The sequence below is a fragment of the Leucopleurus acutus genome (assembly GCF_964270905.1).
Source record: "Leucopleurus acutus genome assembly, chromosome: 10".
NCBI classification, from domain to species: Eukaryota; Metazoa; Chordata; class Mammalia; order Artiodactyla; family Delphinidae; genus Leucopleurus; species Leucopleurus acutus.
The window spans coordinates 64,302,183-64,315,871 of NC_139153.1; the positions used below are offsets into that span (position 1 = coordinate 64,302,183).

The 13,689-nt window shown below is 45.0% G+C and overlaps 1 protein-coding gene across 2 annotated transcripts in view; it reads left to right on the plus strand.

Annotated features, from left to right (window-relative positions):
• Positions 1 to 728: 728 nt before the first annotated feature.
• GCLC (glutamate-cysteine ligase catalytic subunit) overlaps positions 729 to 13,689 on the plus strand; it is a 38,691-nt gene continuing 25,730 nt past the window's right edge. For both annotated transcript variants that reach the window (XM_082847838.1, XM_082847839.1), the window contains exon 1: positions 729 to 1,325. In XM_082847838.1, the coding sequence (XP_082703964.1) occupies positions 1,176 to 1,325 (150 nt within the window). In that variant the 5' untranslated portion in view covers positions 729 to 1,175. The remainder of the gene's footprint in view (positions 1,326 to 13,689) is intronic.

Consider the following 13,689-nt stretch of genomic DNA (forward strand, 5'->3'; position numbering starts at 1 on the left):
CATCTCATTGCTCTTTTGACATATTTTTTGAACAACTACTTGGGGGCGAGGTACCTCGTTCCTTCCCTTTCCTGCCAGGATAAGGCTAACCCCAGCTGTTTCTAAACCTTCCACCCCGTGGTAAGCTCACACGAGCATCATTTTAATCACTTGATGGTTGAATCCTAGGTTTGGATGGGGGATATACTTTGGAGATGATTCCTTCTAACGATCCTTATGGAAATGTTGACAAAGCTCCTTTGGTTGCAGTGAATGGTGTCTGTGCCATCCAAAGAACATATGTCATCAAATAAATAGTTAGAGACTACACAAATACTTATAATATGTACACGTCTAAAAACCTGTAGACAAATTTTCTTGCCACACCCTGCTGCTCTCACCCTGGTTTTATAAGTGTGAGGCGCTTCTCTCCATAAAAAATAATATGGTGGATTCTTCATTTATTCGAATAATCAAACTTCTTCCCCAACGCAGAGTTTCTCCCTTTGGATTAGAGAAAACGGATTTTTACACATCGCGTTTGCTTAAAGCGAGGCCAACCCCGGCCTGGTGAGGCCCTCCCCTTGGACTCCGCCCTAACCACGCCTGCGCACGCCTACCCCACAGCCTCTGAGTCTCTGCGGGTGCTCGGCCACGCCTCCTCGGCCGCACCGCCTCCTTTCCCCGCCCCAAGCCCGCAGTCTATAAAATCCGGAGCGGCGGATCGAGCTGGGGAGCGGCGAGCGGTTGGGAGCACTGGGCATGCTCAGCGGCGCAGGTTTTGGTCACAAGTAGGAAGGAGGTAGTGCAGGACACCGGCAAAGAGAAGCGGGAGCCACCGCTGCGCCGGGGCTGTGGGGACCGCCGCCGCCGCCTCGCAGCAGGAACGGGGCGGGAGCCGGAGCGGGCGAAGGGCCAGGCTGTCGGGCAGAGGGCCGTCCAGCCCGCCCCCCCGGTCCGCAGCCTCCGTCCGCGCGGTACACCCAGCCCCTGGGTCGGTCCCCCGGGCGGCGAGGAACTCGCGCGGGGGAGCCGGAGCGGACCGGACCCTTCCTCCGCCGGCTGCGGCCCGAGGGCGCCCCCTCGGGGCTGAGCCGCCGCCGCCTTCCGCGGGGAGCTGAGTGTCCGGCCCGCGCCGCGCGCCGGGAGCCCGGAGCGGCCGCCGCCGGCCCAGAGGGCGAGGAGAGGGGGCGGCCATGGGGCTACTGTCCCAGGGCTCGCCACTGAGCTGGGAGGAGACCCAGCGCCACGCCGACCACGTGCGGCTGCACGGGATCCTCCAGTTCCTGCACATCTACCACGCCGTCAAGGACCGGCACAAGGACGTGCTCAAGTGGGGCGACGAGGTGAGCGCCCGGCCCCCGCCGCCCCGCGCCCCTTTGTTTGGCGAGGCCCCTGCGCCCTCGGTCCGCGCCCTGCGCTGCCCTGAGGGTCCCCGCCGAGCCCGCGGGCGTCCAGCGCTGTCCAGGGCCGTGCTCCGAGCCTTTGGTCGGACTTCTCTCTCCCATTCATTCATTCGAGGTTCGTTTCCATTCAGCAAGTGCGGAGTAGGCGCTGGGAGGGCGTGAGCGTGCAAAAGTGTGACACTGGGTGCCTGGAGGAGTTTTCAGGCTGGGGTGTCTGCCCGCCACCTATCGACCCACGGTCCCGTCTCAAAATGCCATTAACGTGAAAGGGACTAAAGTTGTCCTAGAAGGCCGGTTGCTGTTAGGAATCAGGTCTTCAGGATTTCGCTTCCGCCCCACCTCATCCTGGTGCCTTTTAAACCTCCAGCTTCTCCTCATCAACCACCCCCCGACCACCACTTTATAGATATAAATTTTAAAAATCATGGCTTGGTTTAATTCTAACTGGGAACTCTGAGAGCTTCAAAATTAGGATCTGTTAGTGTCTTTCCATGGCCCAGATCTAGTATATAAACTTTCCGAATCTGTGCTTCCACATGTGTGCTGCTTCGAGGTGAAATGCCTCTAGATTCTCAATATTGAACCATTGTTTATTGGAATGATTTGGAAAGCACTGCCTCCTGTTAGTTTTAAAGTATTTTCTGCCAAAGCGTTTTATGCCTTTCCTTCCTGTGTTTTTAAAAAAGACGTGTATATACAGTTCAAATAATCAAATGACTTCTGGAAAGGTTCGTTTATGTTTTTCGTGTTTTTACCTTTTGCCTTCCATGGCTTGCTCAGGTGTAAATAATTTATCTCCTTGTCAGTGTTATCACTCTTTACCTAAGTGTCAAGGTGCTGCTACACCAGTGCCGAATCTCTCTCCTTGCAAAAAGTTAGTTTTTCTATGATTGGAAAATAATTCTGCCTGTCTTTTGAAGGAATTGTGCTCTTGTAAACTAGAAAAGTATCATGACTAGTAATTCACATTTCTACCGTAAGTGGTTTGCCATACTTTATTGGACAGAAGAGGGGTACAGTATGTTTGGTGATGATTCTTCAGTTTTAGACTAAAACTCTTTTTTTTTTTTTTACAGCATCCGACATTTTATTTATTCGTGTATTGTGTTTATTTTATGATCTATCCTCTGTTCCCTCTAGATGTTTTTTTCTCTCCCACACCTCCCTTTCCTTTTTTTCCACTAACAAACCCATGTCCTTTGGAATGAGGAGTTTACTGTTTAACAGAAACCATGGAGTAGAAAAGTTATCTTAGATTTAAAAAATAACCCACTGATTATTTATTATTACTTTAAATTCTGCTTCAGTCGTGTCTGGGTAGAGTGTAAGATTTTTCAAAAAGAATAAAATTCCTGCCTGCCAGTATTGACAGTCCTCTTGGAAATAAGCAGCATGACCCAAGGGGAAGAATTGAGATTGTGAAGACTTCCCCAGTGGTTAAGGAAAAAGCCCCACTCTTCCTACTCCTGGAACAGTACTTCATTGAAAGCTTGGTCTCCCCCAGTTTGATTCTGTAAATCAAACAGGGGCTAACTCTCCGTTGTGGTACCTCTGCATCTCTGGACAGCGATGTGACTTGGGTGGGGGAGCGGGGGTTGTCTCACACCTAAGCATTTGCTGATGCTTCTGTTCCTCCAGCATCATGTAAAGGTAATCACTCTTATGTTACAGAAAATTACTTTTCAAACTGGAGATCATGATCCATTAGTGGGTTGAGAAATAAATTTAGAAGATTTTAGAAGTCTGAAATTCGTTGTTTCTTTACAGCATCTGACATTTTGACCCTTGAAAAACTAGAGTTTGAACTGCTCAGGTTTACTTATACGAGGTTTTTTTGTCGGATAGTGAATACAGCCTGATCCACGGTTGGCTGAATCCACAGATGCCGAATGGAAGGCCAACTATGGGACTTGAGCCTCTGCGGATTTTGGTGTCTCTGGCGGGTCCTGGCACCAGTCCCTTGTGGATACCGAGGGACTACTGTGTATTATTTGTGTATTGTGTGTATTTTATGATCTTTCCTCTCCCCCTAGATTTTTTTCTCTCCGAGACTTTAAAAATGGAAATGGGGTAGGATGAAGAGTATTGGTTTATCACACGTAGTGAGAATATTATGTCAAACTTGAGTTATTTGAGAGTGTGTGTAGAGGTGGTATATTGGGTGCATGTAAATTATTTCTTACTGTGGTTGCAGTTACGGGGTTTGAAAGTCAGAGTCCCACATTTATCATGGCAGGCCTCCCTGACAGGTGAGCCTCTGAGAAAGAGCAGGCCGTTAACACTCTTAGCATTGATCCTTGCGCATAGTGGGAACTCCCTGTCACATCTACTGAGTAAAAGTCTGCAGGCAGAATCAGCCTGCAAGTGAGCTTGTTTGGACGCAGAAGCCTAGGAAACAACCAAGAATCAGGCTAGGCCGATAAAAGTGGAGAAGGGTGTGGTGGGTGCCGTGGCCCTGGAGATGAAGGATGGCCCCACCAGACAGAAAGGGGTGTTTGGGACGTGATATGTTGGGCTGGGTCAGCGTGATACCAAAATACTGCTCTTTGTGGAAGTTTTGATGTTGCGCTTACAGAACCATGGACTCGGATTAAAAAAGGAAAAAAAGCAGCCTAAACCCATCATTGTAGATCTGGTTGGAAGGAGAGCCTGCCACTTTGGAAATGCTTGGCGCTAGGACAGTATTTGTCTCTGGTGGTATTTATCAGGAAGAACTTGGATTTGGAGTTGCACTTGTATTGTATTCCAAGGCTTGCCAACCACCTTGGTGGTTGTGAACCTCAGTTTCCTCCTTTGGAAAATGAGAGGGTTGTTCCTCTTTGAAACTCGCCTGGGATCATCTTTAGACTGCTGAGTGAAGAGAAGGCTGCCACCAGTCACTGTGGTAAAAATGGTTGTATTGTACAAGTGTGTGTCTGCTGGCTTTTTGGAATTCAGAAGTATTTTCCTGTGAGAACCTTAGAAACAGGCAGATTCCCAGGTCAGCTTACAAATGCGAGTTTCGCCTTTAGTGTGGCTGGTCCCTACCCATTGATCATGCTGTTACTGTGGGTAGTCGAAGTTCTAACTCTCAGGTACTGGGAAGATATTTCATGCTGCCCCAGATGGGGGTGAGGGGGAGGTGAGATGGGTGTTCCTGGGGGCCCTGATGCCTGCTAAGCGTTCTTTTATGCAAAAAAGTAAGCACTTCTCTCTTCACAGCCCACACACAACTTTTTAGGTACAGATTTTGTAAGTTGGAGTATGCACATTAAAAGACAAACCTAGGAAGTTTATAAACACTGCAAATGTGGCAGTAAATTCGACTCTTGAATGCTTCCTAATATCCCTCTAGTGTCAGCTACCTGCCAGGCTCTTCAGCTACTTAGTGGCAGAGGCATTATCAGAATCGAAATCTGTCTGACTCCACGGTCCACTTCTTAAATACATTACACCAGGTTTTGGAATATTTACAATGTATGAGATTTCATCAAATCTCTTTTTACAGAGTTCAAACTCTCCAGGTTACAGAGGTGTCAGAAAAACATTTTAAAGGAAACATTTTTTCTGATTTTTCTTTTTTGCCTTTCAAAGGCAAGAAGGTCAGTTGTACTCTAATGAGCAGATAAATCTATGAGAACTTTGAGAGAAATATACATCTTTAATATTTATAAGTGTGTTATTGTCATGTGTAAAACCAATAAGAACTGAGATGGGATTTATAAAGGGCTGGCATATCATTCATAGTTTGAACTTCAAATTACCTATGTAGGTTAAGAATGCTTACATGACTAATTAGAAAATGCATAGCTTGTTAATCAGTAAGCTTATGATCCTATAGCAAAAATAACATCCTGAGCTATAAATCTAGAATGGACAAAAGCATAGTCATTTGAGTCTAATTGAAGGTTCTGTGTAGCTTTGGACGAAGTGCTTATCTCAGTTTTGTCATCTGTAAAATGGGGAGAGTAATACCTTCCTTATAGAGTTAGTAAGATTAAATGAGATAATGTTGTTGGAATGGTTTACAAGTAAGTGCCTAGTCTTTTAAGTAAGACTCATAAATGTTCACTTGGGAATGTTTAAATACCCAGGGTATCTCATTTAAAATATATCATTTAAATAGCCATGGTTATTGGGGAATGAGGCATTCCATGTTTGCCGGTTTTTAACTGAAATTTGCCCATTCAGATATAATTGTATTCCATTAGCTTAGTAATTGTTTATGGTATTTCTAAACTGCATTTCAGAATCTAAATTGTGTTTTTAAAATGCATTATTTGACAATGACTTCTTAGAATAAGGTACTGAGCAAAAATTACTCTGAGAATTCATGAAGATTCCGTAGGTCATTGTGTGCTCTCTGCACACGAAGCACAGTTGCTGCATCTTTCTGTCTCTTGCTGTCACTGTGGGCATCAGTTTATCCGCATTTACTGATGTGTCTAAAGCACGGTGGTGAAATCGAGGAAAAAGAGTGAAATATGGTTAGAGCTTTCTGGTGATTTTCTTTTTTTTTCAAAATTACCTTTTATAACCAAGAGGTTCATTTTTGAAGGTTAGGGAACCAGAAAACTGACTGTGTGTACAGTTGAGCTTTAAATAACATGGATTCGGGCTGCACTTGTCCACTTATACATGGATTTTTTTTTCAATAAATAACGTACTAGAGTACCACATGATCCAGACCGTAAAATTTATATGCAGATATTTGGCTGTGGGGAGAGTCAGCATCCCTAACCCTCTCATTGTTCAAGGGTCAACTGTGTATTAGGAATTGAGGCTAAGAATTTAAGCTTGGCTTAAATGTGAGCTTGACTATCACTTCTGGTGTCCATCTCAGTTTGGGATTTTTTCCCCCTGTTCATTTCGTGTTATATAGTTTTATGTGGGCTTTCTTTTTAAACCAATTTCATTGAATTATAATTTACATACAATAATATGCACCCATTTTAAACACAGAGCTCAATGACTTCTAACAAGTGTATACAACCAGATATCTGCAACCACAGTCAAAACAAAGAAATAGGAAACATCTGTGTACATATAACACTTCCATCACCTCCAGATGTTCCCTTGTGCCCTTTGCAGACGTGTGAGACACACAGCACCCCGGGTGATTGTGATGCGTCAGGCACCATCTTTGGGAAGCTGCCCTAGAGAATTAGGGTCGTTATTTATATGAGTAGAAGGGAAGAGAAGGGAAGGATTCCAGGCAAGTGAACAGTGTAATAAAGGCAGAAAGGTGAGAAATAGCATTGGTGTGTGAGCGTTCTGTGTCTGGTGGTGGTGTCAGTGCGGTGAACAGGTAGGATTAGTTTGTAGAGGTTTTTGGATACGTAGAGGTTTTGATGTACTTTAAATATGGCGAAAACACAATGGGAGGAAAATGTTTATTCCTTCTGCACACGTGGCTCCCCTAAGAACATGTTTCTGGACTCCTGAACAAGTTACTGTGACCCCACCACATCACTGTTGAATTCTTCTTTGTGAAGAGGAATGTCCAGGATATCACTTCTAAAGGTACCACTTCTAGGAATGTCTAGTAGTGGTGTTAGCAAATGTACTAACTAGAACTCTGTAGCTTCATTTTGAAGGAGAAACCTAGGTAATGTTCAGTGTAAGGCCCCATATCTTGAGAAAAGATGTCAGAATATTATCTGAGCCTCTAACATAGAATTTGTGTTTCTGTCTAGGAAATCTTTCATTATCTAAGGTTTTCTCCTGTATTTTCCTCTAGAAGTTTTATGGTCTTAGGTTTACATTTAGGTCTATGATCCTTTTGGAGTTAACTTTTGTATATGATGCAGGGTATGGATTTTTGGGTTTGGTTGCTTTTGCACAGTGCCCCAGCACCACTTGTTGAAAAGACTATCCTTTCTCCACCGCCGAAGGCCCTTGCACATTTGTCTAATATCAGTTGTCTATGTGTGGTTTCATTTCTGGACTCTTTGTACTGTTCCATTGCTCTATTTGTCCTTATGCCAATACCACACTTTTTATTGCTATAATTTATAATAAACTGTGAGATCAGGTAGTCTTACCTCTCCAACTTTGCTCTTTTTCAACTCATTTTGACTCTTTTAGGTCCTTTGAATTTACACATGAATTTTAGAACATCTTGGCAGTTTCTACCCAAAACAAACCCTAGCGGGATGTTGACCATGGTTGCGTTGAATCTGTAGATTGTTTGGGGAGAATTGACATCTTAACGATGCTTCCAGCCCATGAACAAGTATATCTCTCCACTTGTTTAATTTCTCTCATCAGTGTTTTGTAGCTTTCAGTGGACAAGTCTTTCATGTCTTTTGTCACATGTATCACTGAGTGTTTCATATTTTTTTTTGTAAATGGTATTACTCTTTAAGTTATAATTTCTGATTGTTGCTAATATATTAAAATAAAATTGATTTTGTGTATTTATCTTGTATCCTGCAACCTTACTATACTGCTTTTGAACATAGGGAATACAGTTCTAGTAACTGTTTTAATGTCTTTGCTAATTCTATCATCTCTGTCATTTAAAGTCAGGTTCAGTTGACTTTTTCTCTACATTTTGAGTAGGTTTCTCTGCTTCTTTGCATGCCTGGTAGTCTTTGATTGGATGCCACACATTGTGAATTTTACCTCGTTGGGTGCTTGATGTTTGCGTTTTCCTAAACGTATTCTTAAGCTTTGTTCTGGAATATAGTTATTTGGAGATGGTTTGATCCTTTCAGGTCTTGCTTTTACAATTTATTCAGCAGTTCCGGAAGAGTGTCACTTTAGGGCTAATTACTCTCTTCTGCCAAGGCAAGGCCTTCAGGGGTACCTTCCTCAATGCCCTGAACTAGGAGTTATTCCATTCTGGCGGGGGGAAGGCACCCTGTCCCAGCTTTGGGTCCTCACCTCTCACGTGTGGGTCGATTTACTACCGAGTCCTTAAGGGGGGACCCTCTGCAGATCTCCGGAATTGTCTGTGCAGCTCTCTTCTCTGGTACTTGGTCCTGTGACCTCTAAATTACTTGGTTTCCTCAGATCCACAGCTCTATCTCTTCAATTCAGGGAGTCCTTCCCCCCATCAAACCCCCACTCCACCGTGGGCTCTGCTTCACCTCCCTGCCCATGACCTAGTGCCTCTCGCCAGGCAGGAAGCTGGGGCATTTGCAGGGCTCACTCACTTTAAAATTGTCCCTCCTGTCACGGGGATCTCTGCCCTTTGTTATCTGGTGTCCAGTGTCTTGAAAATTCTTTTATATATTTTCTCTCTCTTTTTTTCAGGGTGGGGGGTGTGAAATTGATCGCTATTACTCCATCTTGAACAGAAGTGGAAGTCTTTCTACCTTTTCTCTGAGCTCTGCTCTCCTTTGTCTGTAAACTTTGTCCAAAGGCTAGCTACCCTCATGGTTATATCTCCAGCAACCTAGATATAGCCAAGTTTTTTAAGTCAGGATTTTCTTTGCCTTTATGCTGTAATGTTCATCACTTAGTACCACTGTTATCATCCTATGACTGGGTATTTGGTGAAAACACAATTATTTTGAAGTTTGCATACATGTTTAAGAATGGACTAACTTGAAGATGGGAGTGCAGCCGCAAGTCTTCCTCCAAACAGTCGTGTGATCTTAGATACAGAACTTAAATTCTTTGGACCACAATTTCCTCATCTGCAAGAATAATTTAAAAATTCTATCATTTGGTTTTGAATTGCATGCTTTTATATGTATATATAATTTCTAATTGTATCTTTTAACAATTTGACTGTTTCAGAATGCTTTAAATGCCACACAACTTACAAAAATCAGGAAATGTGTACAAGAGACAGTAGAATCCGTTTCCTTATCCCGTCACCTTTTGGGTTTTAGGATTTTTCAAAGAGAACGTACTTTACTGGCTACTGAAAAAGTAATCTAATTACAAACCCATAGATATTAGGCTTCTAAAACCTTTTCCTTAACTTCCTAAGTAAACCTGTTTGAACCCCATAATGTTTCTATTAAAAAAAATAAAAACAAGATATTATCGCAGACTGTTTCCTTCAGAAAAACTGAGACTTAAGCTTCACTTACATGTGGCAAACACTAAAGGCTTTATTTCCATGATGGATGACTTTTAAGTATTTATTGAGTGACTCCTGTTTATCAAGGACTTCCTGTGGTAGGTCATGGGGTTGAAGAGAGAAACCAAGAAAAGGGAGAAGCTCCCTGCCCTTGAAGAACTCCAGTGGCATGGCAGGGTCAGGGGACAGGCTGGAGAGAGGAGGGGAGGAGTTTACTCTCTGCCTGGAGATCCTGGGAGTCTTAGAGATGGGGGGCGGAGTGGGGGACCTTCTGGGAGGATCTCAAAGGGAGACAGCGCAAGGGAAGGGTGTGTGCAGACGTGCGACTGTGAAGTGCCTGAAGTTGAGGATCACTGCCGTGGTGTGGGACCAGAGCAGGGCAAGGGGAGTGGCTAGAGGCTGAGGCTGTCGAAGGTCCTTTGTTTTTGGGGGTTTTTTTGTTTTGGTAATTAATTTTTTTATATTGGACTATAGTTGATTTACAATATTGTTAGTTTTAGATGTACGACAAATTGATTCAGTTATACATATATCTTTTTTTAGAATTTTTGAATTTTATTTATTTTTTTATACAGCAGGTTCTTATTAGTTATCCATTTTATACATATTAGTGTATATATGTCAAGGTCCTTTGTAATGGACCATGCCAGGAGACGTGGTATTGTCAGTCCAGGAATCGTACCGGGAGACTGATCCTGGGTCTCTTCAGCGGTGGTGGGGAAGACGGGCTGGGAGGGTAACTAGAGGCTGGCAGCTCCCACTGCAGAGGTTACCTTGATACTGAGGGAGGGGAGAGAGTGTAGCCTGTGGGGATAGTTCCTGGGGAACTGCTTGGATCTTCTGGTTTGGGACCTCCTAGGTGAAGGAGCCCAGTGCTCATACCGTGGAGATGCGGGGTAGACAGTGCAGAGGGAGCTGAAGCAACATCTGAGCTGGCTGTGTGTGTGGCAGGGCAGCCACGGGCCTGAAGATGGGGTTAAAACCAAGGAGGAGAGCGAGATGACTAACCCAGAGAGGAAGCATGGCCATCCCCTCCGAACCCTGGTGATACACACAGAAGGACCTGGACGTGTGTGGGATCTGGAGAAGGACCAGTGGGGGCAGTAGGACTGCCCTGGGGGCAGGAAGGATGTCAGGCTTTCGAGAGGAGTGCAAGGATGGGAACGGAAGTGAAGCCAGAGTTGGCCGGTTAGGGGACTGGAGGCTTTGGCAGCGACCTATCTCGAACATACTAGAACTTGGGAAAAGAGCAAAAATTGGTTTCCAGCCAAAATAAATGGCTCAAAGCCCATGCATGTTTTCACAGCTTGTAGGGTCCTTGAAATCTTGGTTACGATTTTCAGAAAGAAACAGAATTGAATTGGGAAAGCATATGCATTTTGGTTACTTAGTAGCCGCGGGGATTGTATATTGAAACTGATCATAAAGGACTGAGTAATTTAGAATGATGACCCTGCATCTCCTCCACTTAAGGGCTGGGTTTCTCAGACATTGTTTCAGATGTTTCAGAAGTTAAGGAAACATAAATAAGCGTCAGACTTCTAGCCAAAAGAGCACATCTTTTATAGGTGTCCAGAAAACTTGGTTATCTAGGTTGGTATATTTTTGCAGCATTCATATGGCCACGGCTCTACTCTGTTGGACACTGTTTGGAGAGCTTTCTGTGTTCTTAGATGTTTGTGTCTGTTATGGTCAGGATTTAGTAATTAAACTTATTTCCACAACAAGATTACAAAAGAACCCCCAAACCAGATGTTCCTAATTACATAAATGTTCACACAAACCCACTGTCTTGTCTCCCATCCCCCAGGCCCTTTTTTCAGTCCTTTGGATTTAGTTAACACCTTCCTTTTTTTGTACTGGATGATGATTTAGCAGAGTTAAAACAAACCCTGAAGGCAAGAGCCTCCATGAAAGTTTACATTTTTTAATTTAAAAAGTTTTTTTGCTTGAAAGGATACACTGAGCACTGTAAGCCTCAGAGGAACGTTAAAGAGGTTATTTGGGAGTGCTTCCCTCATTTCCCGCTAAAGCGTTCACGTATTTACGCAAGTCGGGCACTTGGAAGGCATATCGTCCAACACACCATGCGGCAGCAGCCCTGCCTGTGGTCCTCCCTCCATGGCTGTGTGAGTGGTATCCAGGGCTCAGGAGCTGCCGGCCCCAAAACACAGACAGCGAGAACTAGGAAGCAGGCAAAAGCCCTCTCGGTACAGAGTGCATGCACTTTACTCCTGGAAACCTGTCTCAAGCCCTCACCCGGAGATTGCTCACTTTGTACACAATTCCTGCAAGCTGGTCATTTCCTTCCACGGTTCAGGATGAACTACAAAAAATCAGTCGAGGCAGCAATTAGAGACCAAGTCGGAGAGCAGCTTGGAAAAGCAGATCTCGACACGGCAGCCGGTGCCTCCCAGGGCCTTGCTCTGTTAAAGAAATGAAATTGCCCCGAGTCTGAAGCCTTAATAAAAAAGTGGAAGTATGTTTAGTATCTTCCTATTGTAGCAGAAGAGGATGTAATCAATTTTAGAAAGATTTCCACTGATGTATGCATACAATTTAAAAGATCATGTGCTTAGAAGGGGTGAGCTTTAGGTAGCAAGACGATGCATTTGAAAAAAATTCCCTTCCTGGCAATGCAGTGTGTGTACTGTCTTATCTTTGAGAGGGAAAGAAAAATGGATGGTTTTATACCACAAGAACTTCTGGAAGAGTTTAATGACAGACATAGTAGTTTAGAGTTGGAAGGGACACTTTGTTAGATTAGGACATGTTCCAAATGTCCATAATTGTAATATTTGTGAGGAGAGAGGGGAAATTAAGACTGCTGTGGCCTGGGTAACCACTTCCACAACTCCACAAGGCACTAGTGTGGGTGGCACCCCTGGGCATGGGACAAGAGAGGTCCTAGTGTTGGGGGTTAGCCAAGGTTGCTCTGAAGAGGTAGCACGTGACTAGAGCCCATCGGGAGCCAGCTACTTGAGGGGCTGCGGTCAGAGCTTTCCAAGCAGAGAACAGCGGTGCTGTCCAGGCCCTGGAGTGGTTGACTGGCGGAGAAGCAGAAGGAAGGCCTGTGTGGGGGCAGCCTGGGGGGCGGGGCTGGAGTGGAGGGGCGGCACACGTGGTGAGGGTGCTAAGATGTGCTGAGTTTGAGCCATTTGAAAGTGTCCGGGAGGGGGGTGACTTGACCTGTGCCCACTGTCGCAGAGCTGGCGGTGTTCTGCATGAAGTCTTTCCTTTTCCTGAGACCGCGAGTGCCTGAAACAAACACAGCGCGAAACAGTATTTGGGTGAAATAGTACTTCTTTTCCATGAATGACATATTCTGGTATTTATTACTCATTTCAACGTTTTTTGGTAATGTTGATTACAGGCCACCATGGACCCATAAGAACACTTAAAAGACACTGTTCTGCCTCAATACGTGTGTCCCTGCCCGAGAGCTAGAAAATCATCACTAACACGTGAGGATATGTGTACTCAACTACCACTTTAGGCACTTGACACATTACTTTGTGTGCTCCTCCCCAGTGGCCCCTTGAGGTAGGCGTTATCCTCATTTTATAAAAGAAAAAAAACACAGATGTTACTAAGATTCAAACTAGGCTCCAGCCCGAGGCAAGGCTGGAGGTGGAAGGGAAAGGCGTAGAGTGTGGGGTGGGGTAACAAGGCAGGTGGACTGCTTTGATAAAGCTCTCGAGCAACAAGTGCAAGCTTCGGTGGTTTTGGTTACCGGATGATCAGTGGTTCCCTCCTAGTGAAATGCCAGCTACACTTTCAGATCTGAAAAGTCGAGGATGTGTGGTCAATTTCTCGGTCCGCAGGGCAAATGCTAACAGGTTTAGCAATGTGGCTGCGGCCTTTCCAGCTAATCTTCTGCTGGCAGCCTAGCCCTGTGAAAGGGCAGACATGGATGAGCCTCTGTGGGGATGAGGCTGACCTCACTTGATAGCTATGCTGCCAGGCGGACCTTGTCCCGGGCCGCAGGTAATGGGCCAGCATCAGAGCCCCAAGTCAGGAGCTCTGGTTTAAACTCAAACAGAGATTGTAATCCTTTCCCGTGAATTCCAGGTATGGCCGGAAGGGGTTTGTCTTAGCACGTCTTGCATCCTGCAGACCCTGTCTTCAGCAGGTCAGAATTGCTGTCTTGGTGGGACCTGCCTCAGCATCCAGGCACCCTCAGATGCGGTTATGAAGGAGACTCTCACTGTGGTGGAATGGCATTGCACCTGGAGGTCTGGAATCGCTGTCACCTGCCCCTGGGGGCCCAAGGGCCCCTCTGAGCAC